At 43.8% G+C, this 25901-nt stretch overlaps 1 protein-coding gene across 1 annotated transcript in view; it reads left to right on the plus strand.

The window, feature by feature from the left end:
- Positions 1-25901, plus strand: part of prima1 (proline rich membrane anchor 1) — a 77269-nt gene that overhangs the window by 10127 nt on the left and 41241 nt on the right. The window contains exon 3 of the mRNA XM_064924613.1: positions 18416-18542. Within this exon, the coding sequence (XP_064780685.1) occupies positions 18416-18542 (127 nt within the window). The remainder of the gene's footprint in view (positions 1-18415; positions 18543-25901) is intronic.

A 25901-nucleotide genomic window follows, 5' to 3' on the forward strand; every position in this document is an offset into this window, starting at 1 on the left:
CTTAATTCATCAAGGACTTTACTTAGGAATTTACTTAAATAACAGGGGTTTATCAAACTATCCTGTTGGGAAGATTTAGAGGTTATAAATAGACAGCCATATTCAATCCAGGGTGTTCTTTTCCTTAACGAGCAAAGATTTATCTCAAAGTACACGGATCACAAAAGTATAATCGCTCTCATCTTTCCAGCAATTTGAAGATGAATGATGTTCCGTGAACAGATATGTAGGCTATCTTTATTTATCCCCCCGTCTTTTCCTTGGGGCGTTTGTTGTTCACCCTTGCTAAATAAAGCCGCTGTTGAAAAAAGCCCGGTGACTATTCAGCCCTTGTTCATTTTCAATTAGTCTCGGACCCATCCGAAAAACTGAATCCCGTCCATTCGTCCATGACGAGACATGATGAGGTTTGAAGTGCGCGTGTGAGTAAGTAACGGTGTGACGCGCGCCGCTTTGATATGACAAGGGCTATTCTTTACGTGTCAGCTTCCTCCCTGGAGGCCTGTCGGCTTGACTCCCCCTCCTGCCAATCAACGTTACAGAGGAGAGGGAGGAGAGAGATAAAGAGAGAGGGAGAGGGAGAGGGAGAGAAAGACTGAGAGCCCATCGAGCCTGCCGGGCTATCAATCCGCAGGGGCTTTGCGAGTGAGTGTGCTAGCTAGCGTAGAGTTCATATGCCTGTTTATGCTAATTCAGACCATGTCAAGAGTAATTAGGCAGCCGGTTCATGTAGGAAGTCGGAGAGAGAGAGATTTTTATTTTTATTTCACCTTTGCATATTATCTACCCCACTTGCTTTGGCAATGTTAACACATGTTTCCCATGCCAATAAACCCCCTTGAGAGAGAGAGAGAGAGAGAGAGAGTGTGTGTTGGGGGGGGGGGGGGTTGTTGCGCCATTTGGCTCAGCTGTCTCCGAGCCGAATCAATCAGGTGCTGCCGACTGTCGTGGTCAGAACATTAGAAAATCTTTTTGGAACATGCCGATTGCTGTATCCAACCCCCCACCCCTATCATTCTCCTTGTTTAATTATTCAGGAACGTGTACAGGAACGATACTGTTTCCTTTCTCCACCTGCGGCAAAGTGGGAAAGATTGCGAAATCAGAAGTGGAATTGTCTCGCATTAGCATTTGCCGGAGATAACACACTAACACCGTCACACTTAAATGCCGCATCTGCGTGGCGTTACGCAACTGTGTAAGTTAGATCGTGAAGTATTTCGGCACTGGAGTGTTTGCTGAAGTGAGCCCACGTGGCTTACTAGTCCAGGCCTGTATGTTGTCATGCGGCGCCCACAACACTGAAGTGGTTAGCTGATGTGGGCTGTGCCATGTAGCTGTACATACTGATGATGAGAAGTCTCTCATAGCAGCACCGCTGAAAGCAAGGTGTAAAGTAACTTCTCCATCTCTCCCGGGCCAAGTTACATAAATGCATAATAAGTCCTAAGGTGTACAAAAGTAACCCATCTCTGATAGTGCTGGGTTTAGTTTGCGGTTGGCATTAGATGCCTCTTGTTTCTACAGTGCCTGCATTCCAAATGGCACCCTATTCCCTTTATAATGCACTAATTTAGACCAGGGCACATAGGGAGGTATAGGGTGCCTTTTTGGAAGGTAGCAAGTATCTCTGTGCCTTCAGCGTAGAGCTGTCATTTGAAATAAAGGGAAAAACATGTCAGACAGTACCCATTACCCAGTACCAGGATATTGTTGTGCCACACTAGCTTGTTAGTAGCACTTAGCACTAAGTTGCTCTTGCAATATGTAGCATCGTAGTTGTTTTCGTAACAAAGAGCACTGTATTATTGATTTATATTTGCCAGTTACTGCTGATAAGTGCAGTACTGAAAAGCACAGTAACTACAGAAAAGTGCAGCAACATGTAATAGCATTGGTAGCATTGGTTCCATTTGTAGCCAAATAAGCTTTTAAAGTTCATATCTAAAGTAGTTGTCTGATTGGGCTCCTTCCCTCTAAACTGATCGCAGAACCCATTTGCTTATTTATTTCATCTTTGAACAAGTCATTGAGAACACATCTTCATAATACAAACGGTCATAATGCGTATAACTAATACATTATAGCCAGAGGAATATAGAAGTGCCTAACCACCCCCACGGCATATGCACCTACCACACACAGACACACACAAACACACACACTTCCTCGAGTTCAGATTTATCCAGCAGCCAATCTTGTTGATGGGACCCCCAGATTGATCTTGAGCTCAGATCCAGGTTATTCAGCACCCATTAGTAATGTGGGGCATTAGAAGATTGGCAGTTATTGGCAAAGGTACATTTTATCAGTCAGTCAATAAGTAAGAAAGTAAATAAGTCAGTCGGTAAGTGAGTGAATGGAGGACAGGTTAAGCGAATGTAAGGGGCCTGGAAATGTGAAATGATTTCTTTATGTACCCATACCTGCTGGCTAATTTAAGGCTAATTAGCTTGATAATGTGAATGAGTGTGAGGGCTTTGTCAACCACTTGTTTACAATCTGTTGATTAATCCTACTGTGTGTGTGTGTGTGTGTGTGTGTGTGTGTGTGTGTGTGTGTGTGTGTGTGTGTGTGTGTGTGTGTGTGTGTGTGTGTGTGTGTGTGTGTGTGGACAAGTGTGCCACTCAGATGGCACACTAATTTCATATTCATGTAGCCTACGAATATAGATGAAGACTGTAATTTTAAAAAATCTACTTCATATTCAAATCGTAAAAACTTTACCCAAAAGCAGCAAAGTGTAAATAAGCCTGGTTTACATCTAACAGACGACATAAGAAGATATGAGAGGATGCCAAACTATCCAGTTTTAGAATTTTGTGTTGTGGAACAGCTGACTGAAGATGGTACTGGTACCACGTGTACTGCATATAGCCAAGTTATCGTTACTCATTCCTTGTGTTATTATTTTTCTATTGTTCTCTATGTGTCATTGTGAAGGGCGGCCCAGAAGTAAGCATTTCACTGTTAGTCTACACCTGTTGTTTATCAATCATGTGACAAATAAAAATGAGATTTGATTTGTGATGGTCGGTCTTTCAAAGAGATGGCACGTCCGCGTTTCCGCTGTGACAAGACTCTGTACAACGTGATGAAACGCTGTCGTTCCTTGTATCAGCAAGGTGTTGTAGAAAAACTGCCCCCCTCTCTCTGCAGCAACAGCAGCACATACAGTTACTGTTTAAAAATATATACATTTGCTATTCAAACGACTATAATGGTGACAGCGGACATTTTGCTGACAAACAACCGTCGTCCAAAATTCCATGACTGTCACAGCCCTGATGGCACTGTGACCTGCCTCAGCTACCTACCTCATAGGATGGGAGATGGGAGATAAGGGATGGAATGGGGGAAATCCTGGTGTTCTAACTGTCTGGCGTAATGAGGGTAGTGTACTGTAGGTGTTCACCTCATTCCTGAAACTCCATGAAAGCAGGTCAGAATTTCTCCTAACCTAACCACTGATCCAGGGTCATAAATATTTTAATCCCCCAAATGATTACGGTTAGTATCGGTGGTGGGGGAACATGATCCTAGATCTGTGGTTAAAAGGATACCAGTGTGAGTATCCTTCTGGTATGCAGGCTCCCTCTCTGGACCTGCTCCAGCACTTCCACTTTAATTAAAGGAGGATTTAAGAGGTGGGCCAGGGATTTGACTGAGCCATCGACTGTAGATCTCTCTCCTGCTGCCCCAGCCAACCACGGCACCCCAGGAAGCTTTCATTGGTTACATTGGTAGGCGCCTAGACGGCAATATTTCTCTCAATATAGACCTCTTCTGTGTCCTTGCTCATCCAGTACAGACACACATACACTCCTCCCTCCACCATGTATAGGCAGCTCTCTGTTCTTTGCCTCAGTTCTTTGCCATTTTGCTCATTTGAACTTTCTTTAACATTAATGAGAAAAGCTGGCCGTGATTCCACAAATTCGATTTATGCTACATGACAACAGGATGCTCCAGGTTGAGGTCACCTCTAATCACAGATCTCGGATCAGATTACCCTACTCCCATTCCTAACTCTAACCATTATCAGGAGGACAAAACATCTGACACTGTATCGATGGTCCAGGAAAAACTCCAACCTAGTCCCGAGGGGACCACTGTCTTTGATGTGAGTTGAAAATGGCCTCAGCTCATGTTATGCTGCTGTTGGTGGATTGTGGAGATGGTGATAGTCGCAAACCAGTTGTTCTCATTCTCTCTGTGATGAGTAAGAGAGTGTGGACTGGGGAAGGCTAGCTGGCTGTGGAGCAGCGAGTGCTGAGATGACCTTTGAAGCTGCTGCACGCTGGCAGGCGAGCATGTGGATGAGCCACCTACGAGACAATACCAACCCCCGTTATGTGGGAACCACAGTCACACAACGAGTTATCTTTTCTGAGGGTAGCCAACAACACATCTGCCACACTGACCCTCAACACAGGGGCCCCTCAGGGGTGCGTGCTTAGTCCCCTCCTGTAATCCCTGTTCACACACGACTGCATGGCTGCGCACGACTCTAACACAATCATAAAGTTTGCAGATGACACAACGACGGTGAGCCAGATCACCAATGACGATGAGACAGCCTATCGGGAGGAGGTCAGAGACTTGACAGTGAGATGCCAGGACAACAACCTCTCCCTCAACGTGGGCAAGACAAAGGAGCTTATCGTCGACTACAGTAAAAGGAGGGCCATCGATGGTGCTGTAGTGGATAGGCCCACATTGCTAAGGAGCTATCATGGTCCAAACACAACCCCCCAGGAAGCAGAAGATATTTGCCATGGACCTTCAGATCCTAAAAAAGTTATACAGCTGCGCCATTGAGAGCATCTTGACTGGCTGCATCGCCGCTTGGTATGGCAACTGCTCGGCATCCAACCGCAAGGCACTACAGAGGGTAGTGTGTATAGCCCAGTACATCTCTGGGGCTGAACCTCTATACCAGGCGGTGTCAGAGGGAGGCCCTAAAAATTGTTAAAGACTCCAGCCACCCAAGTCATAGACTGTTCTCTCTTCTACCACCCAGCAGGCGATACCGGAGCACTAAGTCTGGGACCAAAAGGCTCCTGAACAGCTTCTACCCCCAAGCCATAAGACTACTAAATAGTTAACCAAATAGCTAGCCGGACTGTCTGCATTGACCCTTTTTGCACTAACACTTTTTGACTATGCACACACACTGGACTCACTCACAAATACACACAGGCACACATTCGCCACACACGCTTCCACACAAGCTGCTGCTACTGTTTATCTATCTTGTTGCCTAGTCACTTTACCCCTATCTATATGTACATATCTACTTCAATTTCCTCATACCCCTGCACATTGACTTGGCACTGGTACCAAAACTGTTTGACAATGTTCTCAGAATGTTTTTTAGCTAACATTGTTAATGTTACGCTATAACCTTTGTGACTGTGTTCGGGTAAACTCCATTTTTAATCGGTCAATTCAGAAGATTATTTGAAATCCCACATTGAAAATAGCTATTTATATGTTCAATGAGGATAGTTTCAGTCTTTTAGAATTTCAATGTATTACAATTTCAATTCAGTTCCTGAATTGGCTGAATTGAAAATAAATGGAATAAATAAACCACTGAAGAGAATATTACCTGATATGAAGCAAACATCCTCTATTTACTGGGCCGATGACACACACACACACACACACACACACACACACACACACACACACACACACACACACACACACACACACACACACACACACACACACACACACACCTGTGGCAGTGACTCAGTCTCTGGGCTGGAGGCCTGTCAGCTTGATGAGCAACCGTCTCAGCCAGGAAGCTAGAGCCCAGCAAGGGATTCTGGGATGGCCAAGTGGGACCACTGGGGGGCGTATTCCGCCCAGTGCAGCTCTTCCACTGTCCACCCCAAAGCCCCGGGGCAGACAGACAGTCACAGCCATATAATTACATATAGGATCTCAATGGTCACAGCCCCTATTTCAAACAACATGGCACTGGCATTGAAACCAATCACCCTCATGCCTTCTGTGATTAGGCACTCAGATGGGCAACGTTGATATTCAGTTGTTGATATTCAATTGTCACCAATATGAATGGTTGCCACCGGCTCACCAGCACTCCTAGTGCCTGGGAGGTGCTACTTCATGCCAATGATTCACCAATCGTTACCCAGTAAGCTAATGGTCTTTGGTTTGGTCCAAAGGTGGTACTTGGGTGGTCCTCTGTAGGTCATTTGGTAGAGCATGGCGATGTGGGTTTCATTCCTGGGACCACCTAGAATGTATACACGCAAGACTTTAAATAGCTCTGGATAAAAGTGTTTGCTAAATGGCATATATTATTATATATTACGTTTGATATTGTTGCCACTACCTCCACAAACTGAGCTACTTAGCTAATGTGTGATGCTTTCAAAGATTTTACTGAGTTACAATTCATGTAAGGAAATCAGTCAATTGAAATAAATTCATTAGGCCCTAATCTATGATGTCACATGACTGGGAATACAGATATACTGTTGGTCACAGATACCTTAAAAAAGGTAAGGGGGTGGATCAGAAAACCAGTCAGTATCTGGTGTGACTACCATTTGCCTCATGCAGCACAACAATCTCCTTCGCATAGAGTTGATCTGGCTGTTGATTGTGGCCTGTGGAATATTGTCCCACTCCCTTTCAATGGTTGTGTGAAGTTGCTGGATATTGGTGGGATCTGGAACACGCTGTCGTACACGTCGATCCAGAGCATCTCAAACATGCTCAATGGGTGACATGTCTGGTGAGTATGCAGGCCATGGAAGAACTGGGACATTTTCATCTTCCAGGAATTGTGTACAGATCCTAGCGACAATGGGGCCGTACATTATCATGCTGAAACATGAGGTGATGCCAGCGGATGAATGGCACGATAATGGGCCTCAGGATCTCGTCACGGTATCTCTGTGCATTCAAATTGCCATCAATAAAATGCAATTGTGTTCGTTGTCTATAGCTTATGCCTGCCCATACCATAACCCCACCGCCACCATGGGCCACTCTGTTCACAACATTGACATCAGCAAATCGCTTGCCCACAACACTCCATACAGGCCGTCTGTCAACTGCCTAGTACAGTTGAAACTGGGATTCATCCGTGAAGAGCACACTTCCGTTGCCAGTGGCCATCGAAGGTGAGAATTCGCCCACTGAAGTCGGTTACAATGCTGAACTGCAGTCAGGCCAAGACCCTGGTGAGGACGAAGAGCATGCAGATGAGCTTCTCTGAGATGGTTTCTGACAGAAATTCTTCGGTTGTGCAAACCCACAGTTTCATCAGCTGTCCTGGTGCTGGTCTCAGACAATCCCGCAGGGGAAGAAGCCGGATGTGGAGGTCCTGGGCTGGCGTGGTTAGACGTGGTCTGCGGTTCTGAGGCCGGTTTGGCATACTGCAAATTCTTTAAAATTACTTTGGAGGCAGCTTATGGTAGAGAAATTAACGTTCAATTCTCTGTCAACAGCTCTGGTTGAAATTCCTGCAGTCAGTATGCCAATTGCACACTCCCTCAAAACATCTGTGGAAAACATCTGTGCACTGCACAGTTTAGCATATCATTTTATTGTCCCCAGCACAAGGTGCACCTGTGTAATGATCATGCTGTTTAATCAGCTTCTTGAAATGTCACACCTGTAAAGTGGATGGAGTATCTTGGCAAAGGGGAAATGCTCACTAACAGGGATGTAAAGAAATTTGTGCAAATCATTTTAAAGAAATACGTTTTTTGTGCATATGGAAATGTTTCTGGGATCTTTTTTTTCAGCTCATCAATTTTTTGTTGGTCAATATCCAAATATATTTCGGTCTTAAAGAGAACTTCGCCAGACAGAGCTGGACTAGAACAACAGTGTCACGTCTTAACAAGGTGGGTGGAATCAGGCGCAGAGAGCAGATAGTGATATGACAGTTTATTCTCCGGCGAACAAAAAACACAGTCAACCCAACACACACAGGGTGAACAATCCAACACAGGATTAAAGACAGACCGGAGAATAACAACACAAGAACTACACCGACTGACATGAATACAAAAATAACAATCCCGCACAAAACAAGGGCGGGACAACCTACTACATATACAGACACTAATTAACTAAACAACACACAGGTGAAACCAATCAGACAAAACCAACAGATACACGAAAAGGGATCGGTAGTGGCTAGTAGGACGGTGACGACGACCGCCGAGCACCGCCTGAACAGGCAGGAGAGCCAACCTCGGCGGAAGTCGTGACAAACGGGCCAAACATGACAATATTTGTATTTTATTATTTATTATTTGTATTTTATTTATTAAGGATCCCCATTAGTGGCTGCCAAGGCAGCAGCTACTCTTCCTGGGGTCCAGCAACATTAAGAAATAGTAGTGCCTTGCATTCCATGTTGAAAATTGAAAAAGCCTTGTTGGCCGAGGACTGTTGTTTGTTTTTGTATCCTGCATGCTATCAGTTCCCTCAGTTCTGCAATCAGTTTGGCCTGGCAATGCAGAGCCTCATAACTCCATTAAGGTCCAGGGCAGGTATAAAAATAGCCTAATCTAATAGCCCTGCTCCCTTGCTGAAGTCATGGTGCTGCCCTGGCTCCTTACCGTATGTATACTTGTGTTGTTCCTGTCTTAGAGAGAAGAGGGGGAATCTATCACAGTCATCCCCGGTGAAGTATGTAATGTGTATTCGCTGTGCAGGAGCACACACACACACACACACACACACACACACACACACACACACACACACACACACACACACACACACACACACACACACACACACACACACACACACACACACACACACACACACACACACACACAGGAACAACACAAGTATACATACGGCAATCTATCACAGTCATCCCCTGTGAAGTATGTAATGTGTATTCGCTGTGCAGAAGCATACAATCACACACAATCGCACACACACACACACACACACACACACACACACACACACACACACACACACACACACACACACACACACACACACACACACACACACACACACACACTTCAGACACACACACACACACACACACACACTTCAGACACACACAGTATACTTCATGGATATGGATGCTACCAGAGACATACTCACACACACAGGTTCATGCATGGAACACACATTCATACACCCCCCCCCCCCACACATACACACACTCACTCTCTAACACACTTTTACAAACATTGAACAAACCCTCAGCAGTGTGAAGTCAAGTCCCATGGGTTATGTATTCTGGGATGTTGTTTTCACCAGTCAATGTCTCTGGGGTCTTGCTCCGGGGTAAAAGGGCTCATGATGATAGCTAGCGTTAACAGGAAATTCTCAGCTGTGTTTACACCATGGTTTCTTGGAATGGACCCACGGGGATTGGTAATGTCCTCAGAGCTTTTCATGAGAGGAACTGCTGGCAAGGCATTACATTAGAATTTTGAGTAAACTTTATTGATCCCCAGAGAGGGAAATTGTGGTTGTCTTGTCAGCCAGCAGTAGAAGAAGACAGGGACCATACTATAGTCTATAAGGGAATACACTTAAGAAGGGAGTTACTGTATGAATGCTGTTGTGCTACTTAACATTAGGGTTGCACGTTTTGGGGAATATTCAGAGGTGGAAACATTCCGTTGGAATTAACGGGAATATCTGGGCATTAACGGAAATATATGCAAATTCCTATTAATACCATATCAATGTAGATGTTTTTTGCATTGAATATATTTACCATATCATATTTTTTATTTATTTTATTTCACCTTTATTTAACTAGGTAGGCAAGTTGAGAACAAGTTCTCATTTACAATTGCGACCTGGCCAAGATAAAGCAAAGCAGTTCGACACATACAACGACACAGAGTTACACATGGAGCAAAACAAACATACAGTCAATAATACAGTATAAACAAGTCTATATTCGATGTGAGCAAATGAGGTGAGATAAGGGAGGTAACGGCAAAAAAAGGCCATGGTAGCAAAGTAAATACAATATTGCAAGTAAAACACTGGAATGGTAGATTTGCAATGGAAGAATGTGCAAAGTAGAAATAAAAATAATGGGATGCAAAGGAGCAAAATAAATAAATAAATTAAATACAGTAGGGAAAGAGGTAGTTGTTTGGGCTAAAATATAGGTGGGCTATGTACAGGTGCAGTAATATGTGAGCTGCTCTGACAGTTGGTGCTTAAAGCTAGTGAGGGAGATAAGTGTTTCCAGTTTCAGTGCTTTTTGTAGTTCGTTCCAGTCATTGGCAGCAGAGAACTGGAAGGAGAGGCGGCCAAAGAAAGAATTGGTTTTGGGGGTGACTAGAGAGATATACCTGCTGGAGCGTGTGCTACAGGTGGAAGATGCTATGGTGACCAGCGAGCTGAGATAAGGGGGGACTGTACCTAGCAGGGTCTTGTAGATGACATGGAGCCAGTGGGTTTGGCGACAAGTATGAAGCGAGGGCCAGCCAACGAGAGCGTACAGGTCGCAATGGTGGGTAGTATATGGGGCTTTGGTGACAAAACGGATTGCACTGTGATAGACTGCATCCAATTGGTAGGATGGTCAGTTTTACAAGGGTATGTTTGGCAGCATGAGTGAAGGATGCTTTGTTGCGAAATAGGAAGCCAATTCTAGATTTAACTTTGGATTGGAGATATTTGATATGGGTCTGGAAGGAGAGTTTACAGTCTAACCAGACACCTAAGTATTTGTAGTTGTCCACGTATTCTAAATCAGAGCCGTCCAGAGTAGTGATGTTGGACAGGCGGGTAGGTGCGGGTAGCGATCGGTTGAAGAGCATGCATTTAGTTTTACTTGTATTTAAGAGCAATTGGAGGCCACGGAAGGAGAGTTGTATGGCTTGCCTGGAGGGTTGTTAACACAGTGTCCAAAGAAGGGCCAGAAGTATACAGAATGGTGTCATCTGCGTAGAGGTGGATCAGAGACTCACCAGCAGCAAGAGCGACCTCATTGATGTATACAGAGAAGAGAGTCGGTCCAAGAATTGAACCCTGTGGCACCCCCATAGAGACTACCAGAGGTCCGGACAGCATGGAGACATGGAGATATGGAGACAGAAACATAAACCTTTTACCTTATTATAAGAAGACATAATTGCAGATTATTAAATCCTTCCAATAGTAATTTGAAAAACAATTTAGTTACGAATTGAACTTTAGTTAAATGAGTTGACTATTCACATGGGATGCTTTCACTGAACAACAAAAGAAAGGGAATATTGAATGATCCATCGCATCTCCCAAAAACACTTTCAACATACATCTGTAAAACTAAAGCTTTGGTTGTCTTGCTCTAGGGCTTCCATGTCCACATCTTGAACATCAGACTCTGAGGACTCATCTTCACTGTCACTTTCCAACCTTGTTGAGGATGACTCGTTGTCAGTCTCAAAAAGCCTAAAATTTGCCCGAATGGCCACCAATTTTTGAACCCTTGTATTGGTCAGCCTGTTGCGTGCTTGGGAGGAGGCTGATGTTGGTGCGATTTGGAGGATGATGGAGGCAACAGGAGAAAGAGCCTCAGATCCAAAAAGTCCCTTCCACCAGGTGGCTGATGAGATATGTAGGGACGACTGCCATATTGCATCTCCATCCCAAAGCCCTTGCTTGGAAGTGTACTTCGCCAGACTGCCAAGAACCTTGCCCTCATCCAGGCCAAGGTGGAGAGACACGGTAGTGATGACACCATAGGCCTGGTTGATCTCTGCACCAGACAGGATGCTCTTGCCAGCATACTTTGGGTCCAACATGTACACTACGGCATGTATGGGCTTCAGGTAGGTCTTCACACTTTTGGTGTATTTCAGAACTGCAGTTTCCTCTGCTTGGAGCAACAGTGAAGTGGGCAGGGCAGTACAGATTTCTTCTGAACATCAGACAGGATGGCATTGTCTCCTTCAGTCCGTGCAATGGCTACTGCTATAGGTTTCAGGAGTTTTAGGCTGCATACCACTCTCCCAAAATACATCATCCGGGAGGATCCTCTTGATGGGGCTGTCCATATCGGCAGACTGTGATATGGCCATTTCTTGGAGAGACTCCATCCCCTCCAGGAGACTGTCAAACATGATGACAACACCACCCCAATGGGTGTTGCTGGGCAGCTTCAATGTGGTGTTCTTATTCTTCTCACTTTGCTTGGTGAGATAGATTGTTGCTATAACTTGATGACCCTTCACATACATAACAATTTCCTTGGCTCTCTTGTAGAGTGTATCCATTGTTTTCAGCGCCAATGATGTCCTTGAGGAGCAGATTCAATGCATGAGCAGCACAGCCAATGGGTGTGATGTGAGGGTAGGACTCCTCCCACTTTAGACCAAGCAGCCTTCATGTTCACAGCATTGTCTGTCACCCGTGCAAATACCATCTCTGGTCCAAGGCCATTGATGACTGCCTTCAGCTCATCTGCAATGTAGAGCCCAGTGTGTCTGTGTCTGTGCTCTTGTAGAATACTGGTTGAGGGGTGGAGATGATGTAGTTAATTATTCCTTGCCCACGAACATTTGACCACCCATCAGATATGATTGCAATACAGTCTGCTTTCTCTATGATTTGCTTGACCTTCACTTGAACTCTGTTGAACTCTGCATCCAGCAAATTACTAGATAAAGCATGTCTTGTTGGAGGGATGTTCGCTGGGCGAAGAACATTCAGAAATCTCTTCCAATACACATTGCCTGTGAGCATCAGAGGTGAACCAGTTGCCTACATACCTTGAGCAAGACATTCATCAGCATTTCTCTGACTACGTTCCTCCATTGAGTCAAAAAAAACTCTGATTCCAGGAGGACCATGAGCTGTTGCTATCGAGAAGGTGTCTGATTCATGATTTTCACCTCGAATAGAAGTAAAGGGACTTTTGTCAGAGGTTGCTTGTTGTGAGCGCTGAGGGAACTTTATGCACTTGGCCAGATGATTCTGCATCTTTGTTGCATTCTTCACATTAGCTGCAGTGAAATGTCTCCACACATCAGATAAGGCCGAGGCATTTTCCTGTAAAGATTAGAAGAAAATGTGTACAAAACCACAATTCCAATTCCATGTACAGATAAGTAGTTAGATTAAACAACTCCTTTGTAAGATACATGTTTTAAAATGAAAGTGTAATGAATACCCAGGGACAAAAAGGTGTAGATTCACACACAGAGCGTGGCAGATGTTTATTAAACCTTCGCAGAAGGCAGGAATCGTGGTCACAGGCAGGCAGACAAAAACAAACAATACCTCACAACTATACAAACAGATAGAACTGAACTAAATAGGGAGGTGATGAGACCAGGTGAGAAACGAACACAGGTGAAAACAATGAACAAAAATGAAAGACAGGGCTACGTTCTGTAACACAAAGAAGCAGTGCTACGTTCAGGAACACAAAGGAAAATAACACAAGGTTGACTAAGAAAAGAAAAGCTGAACCCTGTATGGAAACAGGTGAATTAACACTCCTCAGGTAGCAGATTAAAGCAAGCTAAAACGCACATGGTAGCAAAACTAACTAGCAGAAATTGTTAACAAGTTAGACTTTATTTAAACACACTTTACTGTAGGCTACTATTAACTAGTTAACAAAAAATCATGTATGTCATATAAAATATATTCAAGCATGTAGTCCTTGGCTCAGACAGTGTAGTAGTGTGGGCTCAATAGGATCTCAATAGTGTGCAAGATCTTGAGGATCAACTGTACATGTTATGGAAAGAGTGCACTGTACATGTGATGGAAGAATGCACTGTACATGCAGAGGATTGCAATTCCATTGAATTGGGGATGGTTTAACCAAAATATGTCACAAGACCTAGATTTGCATTATGTGGATCCCACAAAAAAAGGTTCACCGTTATAAGCTAGCTTTTTTGATGAATTTACGCAAAATTCCCCAAATTCCCGGGCTTAACTTCCCATCAAAAATTTCTGTAACAATTCCGGAAATTTACTGGAAGGTTTCCGACCCTTTGCAACCCTTCTTACCATTGCTAATGTTGTTTTCCAAGTAAAGCATCAAAAACTGTAAAAGTACTGCATAACTAGCCTTTTACAGCCTATTACACAGCTATTTGTTACGTTACAGTTGTATGGATTGGGCAGAGCAATGTGAGTCAAGTGGAGGCTATGGTTTAGTTCCCACTTCTGACCCCATGTGACGTTATAGTTAAATGGGTGAGACAGATCATATGGCAACAGTACAGGTCCTACATCCTGGTCCTTGACTATTACAGCTTATCTCTATTACTCACTGACTGAGGCCTTTGTATTCCTTGCAAAACTATAGATGAATCGCATTGCCATGCCAGACCCCAGCTTGGTCCCTATACAGAGGGACTGAGTGACTTATCCAAACAAAAGCAAATGACAGTGCCATCAAGAGAGGAAGTTTTTTTTTGTGCTCAACAAAGAAATAATGTACTATTTATTGTTTTCTCATCTCTAGCTATGAAATGAAAAGTTTCTCTCTTATTTTATATTAGTCACTATAGGGAAGAGAAAGGAAACGGCGTCAGATATTGAGTGATGTAATTGTAAGTGCAACATTTTGAAATGCGAATGATTCACCAGTCGTTACCCAGTAAGCTAATGGTCTTTGGTTTCGTCCAAAGGTGGTACTCTGGTGGTTCTCTGTAGCTCAGTTGGTAGAGCATGGCGTTTGCATGTGGGTTTATTTCTCTGTACCACTCGTACGTAGACCCTCATGTTGACACACATGAAAAAGTTTGAATGCACAGCAGGGACAGTAATCCTAGCTGTTTAACCAATGTATTACAATGACGTTGAAGAAGCCGTGACAGTGGGTGCCTCTCTTCCCTTCCTCCCTTGGTATCTCTCCTTTTGTTACTTCCCTCCCATGAAACGTATGACAGTCCAATTATCGGGTTCTTTAGCCCGGAGGCCTGCAGGGCACTGTGGAGGCAGACATATTGCTTTGGTGGCAGTTGAACTGCGTTGGTTGAGGCAGTTGAGGTTGAGGAGTCTTCCGAGGACAGGCTGCGTGTCGTTTGTAGCAGTCTGAGGCTGCAGCAGGAGCCTTAGGGGCCCTCGGCCTCGCACCCTTGTTAACCAGAGATTATTCACGTCAGTCCTCGCTCTGGGTCCGTCCTCACCCCAGCCATAAAATATGCACAAGTCTCTCCAAATAAGTGTAAGAATCAAACATCAGAAGAATGTTGCTGTGGAAGGATCAAACAGTAATTTTTTATGGGTCCTTGTGTGTGTGTGTGTATGATTGTGTGCATATGTGTGCTTGTTTTTATGTGCATGTGCCGTGTGTGTGATCGTGTTTGTCTGTTTGTGCACGCTTGTGTGTGAGTGAGGATTGGTGTTGTTTTTATTGGTCAGCACTAGGGATGAGATGGACAGTGACATCCCTGCTTGTCTAAGGGACTGGGGATGTGGTGGCAGGGAGCTCAGCAAGCCCATGCACTCTCCCTTTTGGCATCCCCACTGCCCCTCTCTATGTATCTGTCTGTCTTTCTCTCCCCCTCTCTCTCTCTTTTCTCTCTCTCTCTCTGCCTAATGCTGGAAATAAATACCGGCCATTCATTCCCTATCTTTGGGTCGTGCAAATTTGGGGTTTCTTACCTAATAAATCCAAGTGTGTCTGCACCGTATGAGTGCAGTTGCCTATGATTGTGTGTATGTGTTTGCATGCTCATGTAAGTGTGTGTGTGGTGTGTGCGTGCGTGTATGTGGGCCGGTGTGTGTGTTTTTGAGTGTTTGTGGTACTTGTGTTTGGGTACGTGTGTGTTTTAGTCACCTGGGATCAGAGCCATCTGGTGATTTCCTTCATACAGATGGAATGGGGGTTGCGTAGTTACACTAAAGGCCAAACTCAGCTAGGCGAACCGAAATGAGTGTGCTCACATACTCCCTTAAAAGCGGCAGTAGCACTGTTTGTCCATCTTGAGATGCCATAGCCAGTATAGACTTTCTCAAAATAGTCAGAATTAATCGAAGATAACTCAAGAAATCTGTCATTAATGTTGATGTTTTTGCTTGAGATTTTAGTTGCACAGTTTTACATCTAACTAAGATGTTTGGTGCAGTATTTGGCAAGTGAAAAAATGTGCATAAAAACGTCTATCATTGAATGACAACAAACACTTAATCAAAACATCTGACCAATAACCGACGAAAGGGCGTAAAATTCGGCTTCCGAACTGTGGCTTGCCTGAAGAAAAATTTGTGTGCACGAACAGACTAAAAAAACCTTTGCAAAAACTAACAAAATGTCACAAAATGTCGTCAGAATATATATTATATGCACAAACTGTTCCGAACCGTTTCAGATGGGAATCATGCAGGTGCCTTAAGAGAGATCGTGTCGTCCTGAGTATTGTGCAATAGGTGATTCAATGAAAGTTATGGAAGCATTGTGCATCCATCCTTGGTCTGTCTATGGGCTTGTTTAACATCGACTGCATTGCAGTCGGCAACAGTCCACTGACTGATTTACACATCACTTTGCGTGATAAATAACTACCCATTATTATTTGAAGATCAGCCCGTCATTCAATGCATCACGGATTTGATGCCCTTGATGGAGCTACACTGTTGTAGCAGTTTGGGAAAACACTGAAAAACACTGCCCTCTCCCCCAATAATAATATTAGTCTGAAAATGATTACCGTTGCAAAGTTTTGTTTATTTTTGGCTATTTAAACCATTCCTAATATGGGAATGTTCAAACCTTATGTTGAAGATGACCTGCAGGATGTGCAGGGTCTTATGCTCAGGAGATGATGTAATGTTGCAATGATCTGGAATCAACATGGAGCGAGCAGACACACACACATCCCATAGTAAATCAGCCACAGAGTTTTGAAAAGCCTCTGCCAGGAGTTGGAGTGGTGTGACGCAAGTGAACAACAGGTGGGCCTCGTCACAGACTCGATTAAGGTGTTCCCTCCATTTCCCTTTTGACGGTTTATCCGAGGAATCTTATCGGCTGTCACAGAGGAGACAGAGATGCATTACTTATCCATCTGGAGAAGTGCTTATCAGCCGGAGAACCAGGCTTGAGTGTTCCCGGAAACAATTAACCCCAAATGGGGAGGGGGGTAGGGGATCATCTGGCTATCCATCTCAGATTCCCCCTCCCAAATCAATTCTACATTTATAATACGGCCCAAGGACAACTCAAGTTATTTTTGGCCTTGTTGTTTGTATCACCTTAAATCACTGTTGGAAACATTAAAAGAAAGAAACATATACTATAGATTGTACTGTAGCCTGTGTATACAGAACGTTAACAACACCTGCTCTTTCCATGACATAGACTGAACAGGTGAATCCAGTTGAATGCTATGATCCCTTATTGATGTCACTTGTTAAATCCATTTCAATCAGTCAAGATGAAGCGGAGGAGACAGGTCAAAGAAGGATTTTTAAGCCTTGAGACAATTGAGACATGGTTTCGTTTGTGTGAATTTATGTGTGTGTGTGTGGGGGGGGGTGTGTGTGTGTGTGTGTGTGTGTGTGTGTGTGTGTGTATGCTCCTGCACAACAGGAGGTGTTTGTGTGCGTGTATGTATGTATGTAGATAGATTGATTCAGATATCAGTGCGGGGCCATAAGACACCTGGTTTTAAGCCAGATGTTGCCCCCAGACCTTGAGTTTGAGACCCAAAGCCACACAGAGAACAGACAAAATAACACAGCTAGCACACCACGCCATACATCCATTCAGAAAGGCCCTTGGTGGGCCCACAGAACAGGCTGCTCCCCCATCTGATGCTTCCGGGCGATTAAGCCGTGAATGAGCCGTCCCCTTCTGGATGATCCTGCCTTTTATGGTTCCATTCAAACCCATGCTCGATAAAACACTGCTGCTCAAAATGTCCCCACACTGAAAAAGTAGAAACTAATCCAAACTTTGAAGTGGCACAGGCAATGTCCAGGACCCGCAATAGCGCTAATAGGTTGCTGGCTGAGTTAGTGGTGTAATGATCCTATAGAATTTCTCTCTCGGGGTAATTCATGATGGATGATCTGGAGTGGGGCGCCATGTCTTTACTATTGAGCCATGCAAGCCATCAGGTGATTTTATTGTTAGACTATCTGGCTGTTTCATATTTTTGTCTACTGTTTTATCTCATCTATCTTTGTTTTCATCATATAATGCAACTTTATGTGGTTGTGATCTTGTTAACTGACCAGATAACAACCGAAATAGGACGGCTTTCCCCATGATGTCTTTATCTCCTCATAAAAAATGCCAGCTTTACCTGGTTGTAACAGAGATCAGTTGGTTGTAAACTGGTTATGTGACTCACTGGGTCCTACTTTCTCCTCCATGTGTTTGATGTGAAATGGAACTTGAACGAAAATGAACTTAAACTTGAAAAGGTCATCTCTTTTTCTTCCTCCCTTCTGCCTTTCTCTGCAGTGGCTCCCTCCACAGTGCCTCCCATGAAGCCGTGGTGGAAGGAGATCGTGGTGTTGGGGACTGTGGGCTGTGCCTCGGTTGCCTTCCTCCTGTTGATGGTCATCATCTGCTATAAGGCCATAAAGAGGTAGGCCTCACTCTTTCTGACTCGTACACATACCCTTGCATTGAATTTGCATTGGGCTATTTACACGTCAGCTCTTTCCTCCCATGATCACAGAAAATTACACAATGGTTAAACATGAGTGATACAGTATGATACTTAATATATATAATCCTGCCAGGTAAACCCACCTCACTGGTTGATGCTTCAAGTTTTCAGAAGAAGTGTGTGTGCACTGGCAGGAGATTGTGAACAAAGACACTGTGTAAACATTTAGGACACAATCTATAACCTGATAGTCTGGAGAAATCCAGTCTGTTAGTGCTAACATTCCTTTCTTTACCAGTCCTTGTCGTGCCAAACATGTTGGGATACATTTAGGATAATCTATGTTCAGTCTCACCAAGGTAACATTGTCTTCTACTTCTATAGAAGGGGCCTTAGTGTAATACAACATGATTCCACCGATCATGTGGGTAATCCCTTATATATAGTATTTGTAAACCCTTTGTAAAGATCTTATAATCAGCTTTCATGAGGGTGATTGGTCCATAGTTAGCTTTGTCCATTCTTCCCCTGCCAATACTTATTCTCCTGTGATTTGATCAGTATTGAACCTGATATTTGGCTTTAAAAAAATAATTAATATCAACATACAACACTACAAAGACATACTCAGAGCCATTCCTATCATGTTGCTAGCCCTAACATGGTTATCAGAGTGAGCATGCTGACACCTCAAGCTGTTGGAGATGAGTTCAATGTCAGCGAACCTCAGTGGATGTCAATCAACTCAGTGAATGCAGCTCTCCAGTAGAATATTTTCCCCTTCAATCCTCAAAATGGGTGAAAAGATCACAGCTGACAGCTGGGGAAGAATGTCAGCCTGATCCAGCTACAGTATGTCAGCCTGATCCAGTTACAATATGTAAGCCTGATCCAGCTACAGTATGTCAGCCTGATCCAGCTACAGTATGTAAGCCTGATTCAGCAACAGTATGTCAGCCTGATCCAGCAACAGTATGTCAGCCTGATCCAGCTACAGTATGTAAGCCTGATCCAGCAACAGTATGTCAGCCTGATCCAGCAACAGTATGTCAGCCTGATCCAGCAACAGTATGTCAGCCTGATCCAGCTACAGTATGTAAGCCTGATCCAGCAACAGTATGTCAGCCTGATCCAGCAACAGTATGTCAGCCTGATCCAGCAACAGTATGTTAGCCTGATCCAGCAACAGTATGTCAGCCTGATCCAGCAACAGTATGTCAGCCTGATCCAGCTACAGTATGTAAGCCTGATCCAGCAACAGTATGTCAGCCTGATCCAGCAACAGTATGTCAGCCTGATCCAGCTACAGTATGTAAGCCTGATCCAGCAACAGTAGGTCAGCCTGATCCAGCTACAGTATGTCAGCCTGATCCAGCTACAGTATGTACGCCTGATCCAGCTACAGTATGTAAGCCTGATCCAGCAACAGTAGGTCAGCCTGATCCAGCTACAGTATGTCAGCCTGATCCAGCTACAGTATGTACGCCTGTTCCAGCTACAGTATGTCAGCCTGATCCAGCTACAGTATGTTAGCCTGTTCCAACTACAGTACGTCAGCCTGATTCAGTTACAGTATGTTAGGCTTATCCAGCTACAGTATGTCAGCCTGATTTAGCTTCAGTATGTTAGCCTGATTCAGTTACAGTATGTTAGGCTTATTCAGCTACAATATGTCAGCCTGATTCAGCTACAGTATGTCAGCCTGATTCAGCTACAGTATGTTAGCCTGATCCAGCTACAGTATGCCAGCCTGATTTAGCTTCAGTATGTTAGCCTGATTCAGTTACAGTATGTTAGGCTTATCCAGCTACAGTATGTCAGCCTGATTTAGCTTCAGTATGTTAGCCTGATTCAGTTACAGTATGTTAGGCCTTTTCAGCTACAGTACGTCAGCCTGATTCAACTACAGTACGTCAGCCTGATCCAGCTACAGTATGTCAGTCTGATCCAGCTACAGTATGTCAGCCTGATCCAGCTACAGTATGCCAGCCTGATTTAGCTTCAGTATGTTAGCCTGATTCAGTTACAGTATGTTAGGCTTATTCAACTACAGTATGTTAGCCTGATTCAGTTACAGTATGTTAGGCTTATTTAACTACAGTATGTCAGCCTGATTCAGCTACAGTACGTCAGCCTGATTGAGCTACAGTATGTCAGCCTGATCCAGCTACTCTTTGAGGTGAGCTAGGAGCCAGAAGAGTGGTGTGTGTGTGTCAGTGCCTATGTGTCCTGAGCTGCACTTGAGTCTAGCTAACATTGACATACCGTTAGGGAAGTAGATAAAAGACTTTCCAAAAAATAACTTCAAGGGAAATGGCCCCAAACAGATGCATCAGAGCAGTCAAAATCGAAGGAGACTCCTGGGATTTGGATTGAGTGCGTTATTATGTATGCCTGATCTGCTCAGGCATAGAAGTTGGCTGATCGGAGGACAGACGGATTCATTCATTCGCACAGAACCAGAAAGGTATGTGCCAGTTTTAAGGCTTTCCCCAGGAATCCACTGGAGCTTTTTAGAATTGGCTGCTGTCCCCATATCACCACATCACTCGATTTTATTATCCCAAATATTCAGGCCTGGCAAATATATTTTTCTTATCAAATCCCTCTATCCCTTTCTCCCTCGGTCACCCCCCCTCCTTTTCTCCATCCCGCCATCTTTCTATCTCTCTCTCTTTTACCTGTCTCACCTGTCTCTCCCACACCTCTCTCTCCACCCCCTCTCTCCACCCCCTCCCCCCTCTCTCTCTCTCTATCTTTCCCACTCTCTCTCTTTCTGAGGCAATGCCATAGTTCAGGAAAATGGAGTGAGAAGGGTATCTGATTTGTTGTGTTCCCTCAGAGGCAAACAATGAGGTTGTGACAGACTGGAGGGAACGGGGGAAGAAATAGAGGGAGGCACACACATAGAAAGACAATGAAGAGAAATAAAAGACAAAATCAAATTTTATTTGTCACATGCGCCGAATACGACAGGTGTAGTAGACCTTACAGTGAAATGCGTACTTACAAGCCCTTAACCAACAATGCAGTTTTAAGAAAAACACCCCCCCAAAAAGAAGATATCACACCACTCTTTTCTAACTATCTTTGTCCTCTGCCAAACTTTTCTCTTGATAATATTTCCTCAAGAAAAATCCTCTAAGTAAACCTTTGTGTATAATGTGTTTTGGGCTCATTTTTACTTTCCAATGATTGAGTCATCCAGTGAGAGGGTACCTACTACTGTGGCTTGTTATGGTTAGTCATAAGCTTGTTCCTCCCATAAAGGGTCAGGAGGATTCTAAATATATCTCCTTTTTCTAGGTCTCGGCAGACTCAAAGTAGATTTCTGTTGATATTTTTAGCATCCTGTTTGATGTACTGTAGTAGGCCACAGTTTTTGGATTGCAAACTTGCTGCACTTTTCTCACAACAACATAGTGGAAGCACCTGAAATTGAGAAAATGCATATAAGCTATGTATTTGTGTCACGTTCTGACCTTTATTTCCTTTGTTTTGTCTTTATTTAGTATGGTCAGGGCGTGAGTTGGGGTGGGCAGTCTATGTTTGTTTTTTTATGATTTGGGTATTTCTATGTTTCGGCCTAGTATGGTTCTCAATCAGAGGCAGGTGTCATTAGTTGTCTCTGATTGAGAATCATACTTAGGTAGCCTGGGTTTCACTGTGTGTTTGTGGGTGATTGTTCCTGTCTCTGTACCAGATAGGACTGTTTGGGGTTTTTCACATTTCTTGTTTTTGTAGTCAGTTGTTCATGTGTACCTTTACGTATTAAAAAGAACCATGGACACTTACCACGCCGCATATTGGTCCTCTGATCCTTTTCGCCTCTCCTCTTTGGAAGAAGAGGAGGAAATCCCTTACAATTTGGGATATACAGACCAATCAAATGTTTGGACACACCTACTCAGTCAAGAGTTTTTCTTCATTTTTACTATTTTCTACATTGTAGAATAATAATGAAGACATCAAAACTATGAAATAACACATATGGAATCATGTAGTAACCAAAAAAGTGTCAAACAAATCAAAATATATTTGAGATTGTTCAAAGTAGCCACCCTTTGCCTTGATGACAGCTTTGCACACCCATTCTCTCAACCAGCTTCTCCTGGGATGCTTTTCCAATAGTTTTGAAGGAGTTCGTACATATAATGAACACTTGTTGGCTGCTTTTCCTTCACTCTGCAGTCCAACTCATCCCAAGCAAACTCAATTGGGTTGAGGTTGGGTGATTGTGGAGGCCAAGTTACCTGATGCCGCACTCCATCACTCTACTTCTTGTTCAAATAGCCCTTACACAGCCTGGAGGTGTGTTGGGTTATTGTCATATGGAAAAACAAATGATAGTTCCACTAAGCGCAAACCAGATGGGATGGCGTATCGCTGCAGGATGTTGTGGTAGCCATGCTGGTTAAGTGTGCCTTGAATTCTAAATAAATCACTGACAGTGTTACCAGCAAAGCACCCCCAAACCATCACACCTCCTCCTCCATGCTTCACAGTGGGAATTACACATGCGGGGATCATCCGTTCACCGACTCTGCGTCTCTGCGGTTGGAACCAAAAAACTAACTTTTTGTCATAAATGATACATTTGAACAATACATGGTATCTGACCAGCACTGAAACAGGTTTATCAGAAGTATTGCTCTTGAATTATGACACTTTATATCCAGAATTGTATCTTTATTTAACTAGGCAAGTCAGTTAAGAACAAATTCTTATTTTCAATGATGGCCTAGGAACAGTGGGTTCACTGCCTGTTCAGGGGCAGAACAACAGATGTGTACCTTGTCAGCTCGGGGGTTTGAACTTGCAACCTTCTGGTTACTATATATTGTATATGCTCTAACCACTAGGCTACCCTGCCGCCCCAGTATGCAATATACAATATATCCAATTTGTATGGCTACTGTAAATAAACTGTATATTTTGTTGTCACGCCTGTAGTGGCGTTCCTGGAAATGTGCCAGGGTGCACTCATTTCCCATGTGCAGTCTGCCCCTCCTCCCCTCCCCCTCTTGTTCTCTCTCTTTCTCTGTGCCTGATAATTTGAGTGGGGGCAAATAAACTCAGGATGGGAACCCCAGCTGGCAGCAATTTTCTCCCTAATGAGCATGCTAAGTCTAGCAGAGTCAGGTTTTTTTTGTATTTTTTATGTCTTTCTTTGTGGGCATTTAGACCCATTATTCAGTGACGCTCAGTGAACAGTGGAATAAAAACAGTACCACGGGGCTCAGTCTCTCACAAAGAGCACACCATCTCAAAAAACACACCGACCATTTACCTTATCACCGTTTTACGGCCGCCATACTCTTAAAGCTTAGGAGAACCGCTACAGTAACGACATGCCATTAAAGGAAATGCTGACTGGTGAGAGAAAGCAGAGGCAGCCTTGGGGGGAAGGCTTGCACTGTGTTGTTGTGACATGAGAATGATTGAATCATGAATCTGCAAGTGCTGGTCAGTGGTCCATTGTTTGTTTTGGTGAGACACTTCCTTATTGGGAGGCTAGCACCAGGGCATTTGGATATCAAAAACAGTGTGTGTGTGCGTGCATGTGCGTGTGGCATTGAATGTATAGTTTGTGTCCTACCCTCTAATTGTATTGGGCCAGTCATATGGACTGGCTCAATCAATAACAATATTTGAAATGTTTGGCCAAGGGAGAAATAACGGAGTTATATAACTCTGCAGAAGTGTCAACCATGGGCTTTCCAAGTGTACTTGGCTATCGCCTTGTCAGGGTGCCTGAGGGAGAGACTCCTGTCCCTGATGGAGGGCAAAGATGACACAGAGGAGGAAGAAGGGAAGGAGAAGGGATAGGTTTTTATTCGAAAATACACCTCTACATCATTTGCTAGAGAGACAAAGAGGTTGGGTTGGGGGTGTGTGGGAGGGGGGGATAGATGGAATGGGGATGTGGTGATGATGGGGTGGGGTGGAGGGTAGAGACGCTTGCTCCTGGAAGACTGATATCAGCACAAATAAAATATATCCAAAGGGTGCCGAACATTAGGGCATCCCTCTTGTTGGCAGGCAGTGGTCTTGGGCATAAACAATCGCTGCCGCCCCCACCCCCCTTCTGAAAAGCAGTTGTTGTTGTGCTGTCGTTGACTTATGTTTCATTGAAAGAGGTTGAGGGGTAGGAGAGAGATAGAAAAGGGACACAGGAGTGCCAAGACAATTTTTTTTACTTTTGAACAGGGGCGTGCCTCGAGGCCAGAGATGTTCACAAGTCTTTGAGGTAGAGTCCAAGTCAAGTCTCAAGTCTTTTAGGACCAAGTCTAAGTCAAGTCTCAAGTCCCTTTTGGCAATGGCTTTCTTCCTGCTGTGGGTTAGGTCTATAAACCTTGTAAATTATTTGAAGAGACTTCCTTGTTCATTGGTTCACACTTGAATGAAATAAAGCACATCAGGCACTATTTAAATCAAAATAAATGTCTTTTTAAAATGTAGACAGTTTACATTGATAAAGGTCATTGTACCGGATATGAAAAAAAAGCAGACATAACATTTTAAAGTGCATAGAATTGTGTAGCAGACATGTCTATATTTCACGTCATTCTGCCACACAAACAGAAAATCTGTAGGTGAGGGAAGTTAAACCAAAATGACTGACAACTGTTTTTTATTTGACCTTTATTTAACTAGGCAAGTCAGTTATTTTCAATGACGGCCTAGGAACAGTGGGTTAACTGCCTGTTCAGGAGCAGAACAACAGATTTGTACCTTGTCAGCCCGGGGATTTGAACTTGCAACCTTTCGGTTCCTAGTACAACACTCTAACCATTAGGCCCTGCCGTTCAATAACTACACTACTAAAATGTCCTACATATCAAAAGTAATGACCTATATCCCTAAAATATACTTACTGACCTGGACACTTAACAGAAATACAATTTCCTGTAAAAGTAGCAAATTACATGCTGTGCCCTAAGACAGAGGACATTTATGTTGAAGACAGGTTACATTTCAGAAAGATCAAGTTTGTCAGCATTCTTGCACTGAGCCTGGCACGATGAGGGTGCATGATGAGGCCTCCATGACTAAACACTCTCTCCACTGGGGCACTGGTGGCAGGTACAGCCAACACTGTCATTGCTACCTGCTTGAGCCTTGGAAAGTCTTTTGCATGGATTCTACAAAAATCCAAGCGATCAACTTCATTTTCATCAGAAGACACTTCAATGTAGCGAATAATCTCTGCTCTGACAGATGACTTTATGTCTCCTTTCTTCTTGCTGATCTTGTTGCGGTAGCCAGAGAATATTCTGGAGGTTTTGGCAGGTTGTTGTTCTTCTTCTCCACTGCTCCTCTCCGTAACGGTGA

Source organism: Oncorhynchus masou, chromosome 19, assembly GCF_036934945.1.
Source record: "Oncorhynchus masou masou isolate Uvic2021 chromosome 19, UVic_Omas_1.1, whole genome shotgun sequence".
NCBI lineage: Eukaryota > Metazoa > Chordata > Actinopteri > Salmoniformes > Salmonidae > Oncorhynchus > Oncorhynchus masou.